The sequence below is a fragment of the Lemur catta genome, chromosome 17, assembly GCF_020740605.2.
Source record: "Lemur catta isolate mLemCat1 chromosome 17, mLemCat1.pri, whole genome shotgun sequence".
In the NCBI taxonomy this organism is placed as follows: domain Eukaryota; kingdom Metazoa; phylum Chordata; class Mammalia; order Primates; family Lemuridae; genus Lemur; species Lemur catta.
In genome coordinates this window covers 12,226,870-12,239,339 of record NC_059144.1, presented here as the reverse complement: position 1 = coordinate 12,239,339, position 12,470 = coordinate 12,226,870, and the positions used below count along the sequence as shown (strand labels likewise).

The following is a 12,470-nucleotide window of genomic DNA, read 5'->3' as shown; positions in this document are numbered from 1 at the left end:
AAACCCTAGGGGACAGCCTCTGGAATATTCCTTTTCTTTGGAATATTCTAGAAAGAATGCAGCCTATACAAACACAACCAGCACACACCTACGCAAACAGGAAACCCCAACAGAACTATTATAAAGGGGCAAGCAGACGTTATCTAAACTATAAACTTGCCTTACTCTACTACAAGCCAAATCTCCAAATAATTATGCCAAAGATGCAAACATTTAATAAAGGGATGATGGTCAAGAACTTAGAGATCAAAGTATCTGCAATGACAGGCACAGCAACAGTATCCAGTGGAGCCAAGGTTAGAAGGCCATGAGGCCCTCAAGCATGAACTTCATGGGAGGTCTGTGGGTGGGGAGCAGTGGAGGGCAAGAGAGAGTGTGCTGGTAAGAACACAACAGCAATGCTCCTACAACATATGTGACTTTGCTAAGTTTTTTTCATATCTACTGAGGTTTTTTTTTTATGTCTAATATTTTGGCATACGACAGGTACAAAGCATTTTTTTTTAAACTATTCAACTATTGGTCCAGTAGGAAGTTGCTGGAATTATGATTTCTTTTAAAATCTTAATGGCAAATAGCCCTGATTACTTCTAACACATTGTACTTCTTTCTGCATGAAGAAATATTTGAAACCCCAGTATTTCTCTTATAATGAAAGTCTATGAGAAAATAACATTTGCGTTAATTTTGGGGAGAGTCAGCTACTCCCAGCAAGGGATGAATGGAAAGAATACTGAACAGAGAATAAGCAACTAGGTCATTTCCTGGTTTCTCCTCAATAAACCTTCATAATTTTAACAGAAATAAATTCAGGGGCCATTGGATACTTCTGCATTCTTAATGGCTACAAATACACAGTTTGATAGAAGAAACAGGACCTAGTGTTTGATAGATTAGTAGGGTGACATAGTTTACAATAATCTATTGTATATTTCAAAATATTTAATAGCTATAAGAGAATAATTCAAATGTTTCTAGCATTAATAAAAGATAAATATTTAAGGTGATGGATAGCCCAGTCACACTAATTTGATCTTTACAAAATATGTGATTGTATTAAATTATCATACGTACCCTGATAATATAATTATTATTACATATCAATAAAAAAATTAATTTAAAGAAAGTAAATGCAGGGAAAAAGCACCCAAATGACTTCTTGGTTATCTGCAGTTTGGAGTCATCTATATTTCCATTAATAAAAATAATCAACAGGGGACCATACCAGTGTCTTCTCAAAATGAAGAATAAAAACAAAATATACTTATTACTGGGAAAAAATGTTCAAAAGAAAAGAAAACCTCTGCATTTTGGAGTGAAATATTATCTGATGTGATAATATATACAATAATTGCTGTACTATAAACTCCTGTTTCTAGGACTTCATCCCAGAAACATGAGTTTAAAAAATTAATCATTGTGCCATGAATTGCATTGCCGTAACAGCAAGCCATTCTTTTCTGCTTATAAACAACAACAAAACTACCACATATGCAGATGCATGCCTCAGTACCTCGGTGCAATGGTGTATTTACTTGTATAAATATTTAAAGCCAAACCTTTGAATTTATAATGAAGTAGTACACCACTTTACAAAATAAGGTACTAGTAAATTTAGGTATATGACAAATAGAACTCTGTTCAACATACTAATTGCTTCTGTTGCTATTTTAAAACTAAAAAAAAAATGGTATCATTGAGATTCCATTTAAACAAGCTTAATCCATGTGCACAAATCTTAATATGTCTTGACGAAGCCTGATTGGTAATGTTTTTAAATTATCAGGCTTTGTAACTGGGGCACAAACAGGCCTCCTGTTTGGCACTTTTTTCCCCTGCTCTTATTTTAATGATGCACATTCAATTACTAAAGAAAAGAATAAAATCAGAAATATCCACAGTTTGCCATATAATGACTGGGCATTCTCCATGGAGATGGACATTTTTCACAGATAGAGGTGCTGAAAGGGTACATGATGGAGGATGCTTACAGGTGTGAATGTGTAACACAATGATGAAGAATTCAATAGATATGGTTATTTTCCACCTTAGTTTATGTTAACATAAGCATGTATGTTCTGTTTTTATGATTAATCTCCTGATCCAGCATGTAGTAGTTGAATACACTTGCTCTTAGCGGGGTCCACAAACCACTGACCTAGAATGTTCTGATTATATAATAAGGCTGAATCCTTGTTTGAAACTCTTAGGCAACCATAGCTTTACCTGTGATTGGGATCTTTGCTGTCACGCTTTCTTCCTTGCTCTCATCTCCACAGCCGTTTGAAACTTCTAAAAATTCAACACATAATAATAAAAATGTTATTTCAAAGTTAAGGAACGCTCATTCAGGTTGCTTGATTCCAGAAAAAAAGAAGAAAAGAAAAAACAAAGTTAAGGAACAGATCTTTGAGTTTTTAACTGTCATTGCTTTTATTTTCATTGCTTTCCCACCTTATTTTTTGGCTTAGTTTATTTCTTGTCTGAAATAATATTGTTCCTAAAAGGAAACCTTTTCTAAAATTAAGCTATCTCTATGTTGCTTTCATGCAAAATAATTTAGCCTGACATCTATCAAATTTGGGTGGGACTTAAAACCAGTGAGCCTCAAATCCTGCACTGACTTCTAAATACTTGCTGAGCTACTCATAGCTGTTCTGGAAATACCATTAAAGCAGTTTACTGGCATGTCTTAGCAGTAATGCTAAAATAATCACAATGTCTGCGTTCTAAAAATTGGTTATTAAATTTTGAGGGCATAAATTCATTGATTCTTAATCATCTGTTTGGACTTTGATACGGTTCTATTATAGTTAAAAGGCATATTTAAAATTATAAGTAAATTCTATTAAATGTAATAAAAAAACTTCACAGTACTTTATGGAATCATTTTAATAGAATCATCTTCATCTTTGTGGGATGAAAATTATCTACTGCCAGGTGATTACTTTTGTTAAGATTTCATAACTTAGAAACACTTATTTTGTTAGAAATTCAATATAACTACAGACCTACAATTAGGTCTCCCATTCCTACTGTACTGACAGAGAACATATATATTAATTAGAAGGCTGTATAAAACAAATAACATATTATGTATATTAAAATCAAAGGTATTCTCTAGTCAGTGTTATTTTATAGGTATACCTTGAGAAAGAGGATGTCGCATTGACTCTGAATGCCTTTTTGCTGTGGAAAGACCCTTTTGACAATAGTTACCTTGTTCCCTTGTACGAACACTGTTGAGCCATAGAGCGGGTTTTGCTTCCTTTATTTCACTATTGTCATTGAGAATAGACGGCAGGCTGCAAGATGATTCATTACTGTGAATAGACGACCTATCTTCACACTCTTCAGTAAGGGCTTTTTTCAATAATGCTGTTGCCTACAGTGTTTCAAAGAGAGCACAAAGAAATCAAAACAAACTGTAGCCATATTTCCCTTGGTCTCAAAGACCCAGCCTTCAAATGTAATTTTAGGTTAAGCTTTATGTGATTTAATTTGCTTCCTAATATTTAACTGAAATCAAAATGCTGTCAAGATAAAATAACATCTGGTTATTTTCCAGCATAATTTAATTATTTCCAACAATTTACCCTGACAATAATATATTTTTTGAGGACTGAATCGTTTGCAATGCACAAGTGTTGTTCTCCTGCGAAGTATGTATATGAGATGTGGCCACCTCTGTTAATCTGCTCTGATTTATCCTCCCTTCGATATATATAAAAGTCAGAGCCCCACATCTCCTTTCTGAAGGAAAAATTAACTCTTTCATTGCATGAATCCTGTTTTCCAGGCATGTAAGACAGTTGGTTTGGACTGAGAAAGAGATCTACAAAAATGTGACCTTACATTATCCCCATCCTCCTGGAAATGATCCCTGAACTTCCCTCAGATGGGAAGACTGCAGAAAAATTTGTGGCCGAGGAAGATGCATTGAGCAAGAAGATAACTTTTCTTAACCTAAATCCTAATCTTCAATCAAGGATAAAGATGGACTGCATTTTGCCTTTCAGTCTGCTGGGGAGCTGGGGAAATTCACACCCCACATTGCCTATTTTTTCCCAAAGGGCACTAGATTGTCTTACCTATATTACCTCATGTGTCCTGGGCAAGGAGGAGGACACAGATTTTTATTGCAGCCAACTTGAGAGGTGGAGAAAAAGTGGCAGTTCACAGGACCTGGATTAGTAGTCGTGACTCTTAATTTTGAGGTCAGCACTTTTCACTCCCAAAATAAAAATAAGCTAGTAACAAGAGTTAAACTTTTAGTAGACAACCTTTGCTCACACCTTTCTTCTGACAGAGTATACGTTTCTCTTTCACATCCTACTAAGAAGCAGAGATTTGCCCAGGTAGTTGGAGAGGAAACCTTGGTGGTGGTGATGACCTTTTACTGCTATGTGACAATGACAGTAAAACAGGGCAGTGTCCAACCCAACCTGTGGGAGATGAACATGAGATTTTACAAATTAATATGAAGAGAAGAACTGGACAAAGCCTCACAGGTCATCTTTAGTCTAAGAGCACAGTGGTGACAATGTAACTACCCAGTGAACAAGAGGGGAAAGAATAACCTGTTCTAATGGGGAAGAAGTGAAGAAGCTGGGACAGCGAGAATCACTGAAGCACTGCATGGAAGATCTAGCCTTGTACATTTGGCTTTGGCACTGACATCCCTGCAGGGTTCTTGCCCTTTGCCCTTTGCCCTCTTCCCTCCCTAGGACTGGCTGGCCTTCTGGACCCATGGCCTATCCTAGGAGATGGAACAGCTGATTTGGGGGGATTTAAGGAATTCTAGTCTCCTTGGCCAAAGAACTTGGTGTCCAGTTAGGTGTGTAGCCAGGACCTTTCTGTGGTCCAGTTCTATGACCAGGGGCTTTTCTCTAAACCAGTCCCTGGATTTTACTACAGTTGTGATAAAGTCTCTGTTGGGATGACCTGCTCAGTACCCATTTCCGCAGACTGGGGTTCTGGCATAGAGTCCTACCCTCAGAGCTGAGGCCATGGTTGGTTCTTGTCACTGGCCACCACACTGCTCCCATGCATTGGTATCACACTGTTGCCTAACCACCGCACTGCACCTGCTTCTGGAATTTGGTCAGGAAAAGTGGGTTGAAATGTAAACACCACCTCCTTGAACTGCTATCTCTCAACTGTCATTGTGTTCTCTGGACTGTTCTGGGGTGTTTCTACCTATCCTGACCTGGCCTGTCTGTACTCAATAATCCTGGATGTATGAAAAGCATTTTAAATTATGAACCAAAAGAATTGGCTCAAATCCCTGTACTGAAAGCTATAATCTTCTTTTTCTGAGATTTACAATACTGCATACCTTCTGAAAGCACTTCAAGTATGTATATCTACATTATAGTACCTTATGCAATAGCTATAACTAATAATTTCTTGACATGATCTCCCAATAGCCACTGTCTTAACACACATTTTAAAAATAAAATTATTAAAGAATAAAGTTTTCTACACTTTTTACTATAGAATTTGCAGACATGGAAAGAGCCATAGGTTTTTAGCAATTTAAAATAATCAACTTTATCATTCCTTTCCTCCCCTGAACGCTGGGACTGTTTTAGAATGCCAATGACTCACTAACTTCTCACTAGTCCCGCAATGATGACACAATTGATCTCACTGTTTTGCCCTTTCATATCTGACTCTCTTTTGCTTTAGCTGGGTTCCAACTGGGCTTCAAAAGTACACCGAATAAAATGTAATAATAATATTGAAAACTGAGGAGGATGAGAGCCTGCAGCGTCTAAGGTCATGGAGGACTAGAAGCCCCCATGGGCTCATGTGGCCCACAGGTGGGCCAGGGTGGAGGGGCTGCAGCGCCTGTGGACTGACCTCACCCTCCCCCCACCAGCCTCACCTCGAATGCTCCCTTCAGTGACCTTTGCACATTTGAGCTGCCCCTGCACCTGTCACCTGGACTCCAGCCTCAGCTGTCGGTGGGACTTTCTGTCACCCCAGACTGTCTGCCACACATCAAATGTTCCTCTTTACCACCACCACAACAAAGTTGTATATAAAGATGTTTCAATAAAGCATAGTTTAATAAATTGCACTTGAAGAAAAAATAATACTGTAAACGCTTTGTCTGCTTGATAAGAATACCCCCACTGTCACCAATTCTGTGCTGGCCCCTCTTTTCCAAGGTGAGGCAGGTAATGTGGTGAGCACACCGAACACCAGTTTAATTTGCTTCATATACAGATGCTCCTTGACTTACAATGGGGCTACTTCCCAATAAACCCATTGTAAGTTAAAAATATTCTAAGTTGAAAATGCATTCAATACACCTAACCTACTGAATATCATAGCTTAGCCTAGGCAAACTGAAACTGCTCAGGACACTTGTATTAGCTTACAGTTGGGCAAAATCATCTAACACAAAGTGTATTTCATAATAAAGTGTTGAATACCTCATGTAACTTATTGAATAGTGTACTTAAAGTGAAAAACAGAATGACTGTATGGGTACTCGAAATATGGTTTCTTCACCATCATAAAGCCAAAAAATCATAAGTTGAACCATCCTAAGTTGGGGACCATCTGTATTTTATCCCATTTTTCTCCACTACTCAATTCTCACCTCCAGGGTTTCTTACTTTTTTTTTAAAATAGAAATGTTTATAAAAGGACTCATCTTTTAATATAATTCTATAGATAATTTCTCAAAGGTGAGTATTTTGTGGATGGTCAAATTACAACATGAGAATGGTTGTCTTGACTCTACTGAACCACGGAGACAAGAGAGAGAGCAGCAGACCTTCCCAATGAGTCACCTGTGAAGAAATCCACACTGTCAAATTCTTATCCCTAACAAGCAGGGGAAAATGATGAACAGGGAAAGTCAGCCTCAGACAGGGACTGGTCCTAGATTTCTAGCCAAAAACAACTTCTGCAGAGTCAGGAAAAAACTGTGTAACACATTCTGAAGATGTACTGTTTGCAGATGTCCCAGAAAGGTGTATTTCCAGGGAAACCCCCAATGTGAAGGAGCTTGCAGCCTGAGACTAACAACACTAACCTATACCTGCAACGAGATAAAAGCCCAGAGAAGAGTTAATAGGTTGCCTCATACATCTCATGCTGGGGCTGATGGGCTCCGCAAATTTGAGCTTATTCTCTGAAAATGTCACCAACAATTTTACCATGAGCCTTCTGATAGTGCTTATGAATGGACTATGCATGGGATTTAACTTATCTGTTACTAATAAAGGCTCTCTTTGAATTATATACATTTATATATAACCCAGGAGGGAAAACTAGAGATCCTTTCACTGTTCTCAGCAGTCTGAAGCCTAAGTCAATACCAACAAACTAGTCCCTCACTTTTCAACCTTCCCAGGAGCCAGGAGAAAGAGCTTAACAATTAAATGCCAGGGGACACACTATTTGCAGAATGACTGATGTTGATAACTTCATATTTCAGATCTTATAGCACAGAAATCATTCTATGAATTACACTTAGTACTATTCTCAATTCTATTAGAATTTTCCTCAAAGTTCAGATTAAATGTGAATCCTACGATGTCTAGAACCCTAAGAGTCATCTAGGCTAACTCTTGATTTATATCCAGAAACTCATCAATTGTTTTATTCAAATGCATAAATATGTAGATGAAGATATTAATGGAAAAAACAGGCCGGGCGCCGTGGCTCACGCCTGTAATCCTAGCCCTCTGGGAGGCTGAGGCAGGTGGATCACTCGAGGTCAGGAGTTCGAGACCAGCCTGAGCGAGACCCCGTCTCTACTAAAAATAGAAATAAATTATCTGGACAACTAAAAGTATATATAGAAAAAATTAGCCGGGTATGGTGGCGCATGCCTGTAGTCCCAGCTACTCGGGAGGCTGAGGCAGTAGGATCACTTAAGCCCAAGAGTTTGAGGTTGCTGTGAGCTAGGCTGACGCCATGGCACTCACTCTAGCCTGGGCAACAAAGTGAGACTCTGTCTCAAAAAAAAAAAAGAAAAAAGAAAAAACATTGTGCCCACAACACCATTAAGAAAAACAAAAGGCAAAAATCAAACTGCTAAAAATATTGCAACAAAATGTACAAATTTATATAAAAAGAGTTCTTGCAAGTCAATAAGAAAAAATGTTACTAACCTAATAAAAAAATGAGCAAAGAACATGAACCAGGAAATTATAAAAGAAGAAATACAAATGGCTAACAAATAGGAAGGGAAAAAGTTTGACCTCAGTTGTAATAAAAAGGTCAAATGAACAATGAAAAAAAATTGGATGTCATTTTCACCTCTCAAATTGGTAACAAAAAAAAGTTGATAGTATCTAGTTTCAAAAAGAACTCAGAGAGATGATATTTTCATCCATTACTGGTAACTCATATGACCCTTCCAGGGTGAGATTTGGTGATGCATAGCAAAAGCCTGAAAGATGTGCACACCTTTTGACCTAATAATTCTACATGTAGAAATTCATTCTAACGAAATATCATGGATATCTGTAAAAATTGAATTGCACAGATGTTCTTTGAAACATTTTTACTAGAGGAAAAATTAGAAACAACTTAAATGTTCAACAACAGACAACTGGTAAAGTGGACAAGATGCTGAAGAATATGAAATGGTACAAAAGGAAGGTTATATATACACATAACACAACTCATGTTTGTCCATATATTAAATATTAAAAACCATACACACCACAATGTTAATAGGGTTATGTATAAATGATAATGGCTAGGTTTTTTTGGTTTGTTTATCTTAACATTCCAAGGTTTTTTCCTATTTGTTTTTAAAACATGCTAGCTCTAAAGGAATCTAATTTCTGCTATGGCTGGTACAAATACAAAGAGAAGTGAATGCAAAAGCATTTGATAAAATTAAGTTCCCTTCTATATATAAACAAGTGCTACTAATACAGACACAGAAAATCAAGAGCATTAAAAAACACCATGGATATAGACAGTGGGTGACATTTTCCCCTAATGCACAGGTTTAACAGACTCTCCCTCAAGAATCTTCCTTTTGGACAGAAGTAATTTTTTAGTGTTTAAAGAGAAATGCAAGCATTATAACTCAAGTTATATCTAAGTTAAAGGAGAAGAAGGGATTTTATCTATGTAGTAGTAAATAAAAGAAATGGGAAAATATTCATATGAGCCAGCAAATAAATATTCACAAGAACAAGAAAATAGTCCATCATTTAGGGAAAGAATCTTCCTGGTGAATAAAATTGGTGTGTGTATGGTGGGGACAGGACCTGACCTACTCTATGAGTGTCACCAGCAAGTTGCTCTGCTGTGACAAAGTTCTCCTCGGTAGAAACAGATATCACTTGGGAGAAAAGGAATATTAAAGCACTCTGTATTTTAATGAAGCACCCAACTCATTTTTTTTCACATAAAGTAATTACAAATTTTTCTGATTTTAAAAGCATGCAGCTCAATTATGTAATTGCCTAATAGGCTATGCAGGAGCTGCAGACCTTATCTGGTCTCAAGGGGACATAATTTGAGTTTCTGTGGCTTTCATGATGTATTTACTCAAGAGAAGGGATTGACTCCAGCTGACAGCACAGGGATCCACAGGTAAACATCATTTACATGTGGCTGTTTAATTAGCCATTTACCCAAGAGATCAAAGTAAATATTTCTGAGCTTCATTAGACTCTTAACCAAGTAATTTCTAGTACAGCTTTCTTAAATTTTGAAAATCACTTACTTTTAAGATTTTATCTTATAAGAGAGATATTTAACCCAAAGTATTTACTAAATGTGTGTACTGTTTCAATACACAGAAAAAACTCAAAGACACTTTATTTTGCTAATTGTAAAAGGATGACAGGTAGACCAAAACAGTTTTAGGACCCACAAAAGCATTTTGTCTTGAAGTTCACAAAGCTTGCCTTACCTGTGTCATTCTGGTACCACTGTTCTTTGGGGCTGTGTATTTCTTCAGTTACAACCTAACCATTTGAGAAACTGCCTGTTTATTTCCATTTTAAGGATAGATTTTGTCATTAATTTTATTGGTAATTTTTATGATTGTCACTAAAATGAGATCACGATGATTTAAAAACAAACAAAGACCTACTGGGGGAGGCAAAATATCATTTAATTCAATAGTTATTAGTTAGACAGGCCCCTCACCCTGATTATTTGAAAAATTATGAGTGGATTGGTTGCTTGGGACTTGGAACACATTTTCTAATATAAACAGTATGTTTTTTTAAAAAAAATATTAGATAGCAAAGGGCAGCCAACCAACACTTATTTCATCCTTGACATGGCTGAGATGTGCTGTACTTGCAGTGAACAAGCATGGCAATGGACATACTCTAAACCTGGCCTTCTGGTTCCTCCCCTCGTGTTTTCCTTGGGAATTTGCTCGAACTCTTTCCATTTGCTGTTCAGCATCTTCAAACTCACTCTCAGCAACAGCTCCTAAATCAGGCCACACCAGGGCTCCCTCCTCCACCTTCTCGGTCCCAAACCAAAAATGAAATTTCCTTAGTTGCTGCAGAAATCCTATCTTAGCCCAGCTCAAAAAGCTCCAGGGGCTTTCCAAAATCTACTAAACTAAACTAAACACTATCTCTCTAGTCCAGGGCCAGACCTGCACAACACGGCCCTCAACTACCTCTTGGGGTTTCCTTCTCACCATCCCCAGCCTAGAGCCCACACTTCAGCCACAAGGACAGCTCCATTGCCTGAATATGTGTTGGGTTTCTGGTGCATTCTTTGGCTCAAAATAGTCCTTCCTTGTTATCCCTGTCCCCCTCCTCCATTCTTACCCTGTCAAAAAGCCTGTCTGTCTTTTAACGGTCACACACCCCTGTACTCACACACCCCTGTACTCCCTCCAACATGAAGTCTGCCCTTATTGCTTCTCCAGGTGGCTTGGCTCCCTCTCCTGAAGGCCTATGTTCTTTGCCATTGTCTTACTGCATGCATCCCCCTATGGCATACCCCAGAAGGATAGGGCCATAGCTTATTTATCTCTTTCTCTCCAATGGATCTGGGCTGGTATCTGTGTACAGTAAGGGATCAATATATATTTGCTGAATTGACATGAATGACTGTACAGTATTTTTAAAGTGTATGGAGTGGAGACAGAAAACCAGAATATTAAAAAATGCTTCTAAACTCCTTGGAAAATGTTGTGGTAGATGTTTAGGTCCTAGATGCTACCTCTAGGACTTACATCGACATTATGTCAGGAGTTGAGATTCCTACACAAAACATTATACAAAAGGCCTCACAAACTAACCAACCACTTAACTACTTTTCTAATCATTATTTTTTTCAAATATTTTAAATCATTCTTAAGAGCATAACTATTTCTACAAATGAATAACTTACACGTCTTGAAACTTTTTTTTTTTTTAATTACTAACCTTGCCCTCTGGTCCATGTTTTTGACTGAGACAACTTCAGACAGCTTAGCTACCTACCTCTTCTTTGAGAGAATTATCCTTTTTTTCTGAGGTGGCGACACGCTGACTCAAGTGTTCCCTCATTAAGTCTGAGTCTGGTGCTTGTTCAAATCTGTAACACAGAAACAGGAGATACTATGGGTTTGTAGTACTGAGTTATTTATAAAAGACTGCCACATTAAAAAAAATTTTTTATTTATTTACTTATTTATTTTGAGACAGGGTCTTTCTCTGCTACCCAGGCTGGAGTGCAGTGGTATAATCATAGCTTTGGAGCCTCAAACTCCTGGACTCAAGTGATTCTCCTGCCTTAGCCTCCCAAGTAGCTGGGACTACAGGTACCCACCACTATACTCAGCTAAGTTTTTTTCCTATTTTTTGTAGAGATGGGATCTTTATGTTGCCTAGATTGGTCTCAAACTCCTGGCCCCAAGTGATCCTCCTGCCTGGGCCTCCCAAAGTATAGGAATTATAGGTGTGAGCCACCATGCCCAGCCATTTCCCACATTTTTAAAGGCCTCAATCAAGTTAGTAGAAAGTTTATCCAGAAAAGTCTAGAACTTAACATATTGTGGACTAAGAGAATTTTGAATGCAAGTATCTTTTTTTTTAACTTTAAAAAAATTTTGGTTAGGATTTCATTGCTAAGCGAGCATGCTCACTTCTGCTGCACACAGAGCTGCCTGGGGAGCAGCAAAATCCGGGTGCCCAGGGCCAGTCCTACAGACTCCAGCGAGATTGGTCTGGGGTGTGGCCTGGCCAGTGGCATTTTTTAAGGCTCACGGAGTTATTCTAAAGTGCAGCCATGGTTTTGGATCATTGCATGGATAGTCAGTCTCCTAAATGTGGTTAAGAGAAATGGACCACATTTTCATTTCAACAATAGTTTTTTTATTTTACTTCTACTATGGTCTATTTACAAACAAACAAAAAAATTAAGACATTGTTAGGAAAGAGTTAAAAAGTAAGCCTATATTGCTGCCCAGACTGCAGTAGTTATATACTAAAAGAAACCAGGGTTCTTTAACAAAATGCCCTTTTCCA

At 37.7% G+C, this 12,470-nt stretch overlaps 1 protein-coding gene across 1 annotated transcript in view; it reads right to left on the bottom strand.

Annotated features, from left to right (window-relative positions):
* The window catches only part of KIZ (kizuna centrosomal protein), a 110,017-nt gene that overhangs the window by 27,012 nt on the left and 70,535 nt on the right, over window positions 1-12,470 (bottom strand). The window contains exons 7-9 of the mRNA XM_045528231.1: window positions 11,445-11,538; window positions 3,220-3,385; window positions 2,227-2,292 (exon numbers count right to left, since the gene is read on the bottom strand). Coding sequence (XP_045384187.1) covers window positions 2,227-2,292; window positions 3,220-3,385; window positions 11,445-11,538 — 326 coding nt within the window. The remainder of the gene's footprint in view (window positions 1-2,226; window positions 2,293-3,219; window positions 3,386-11,444; window positions 11,539-12,470) is intronic.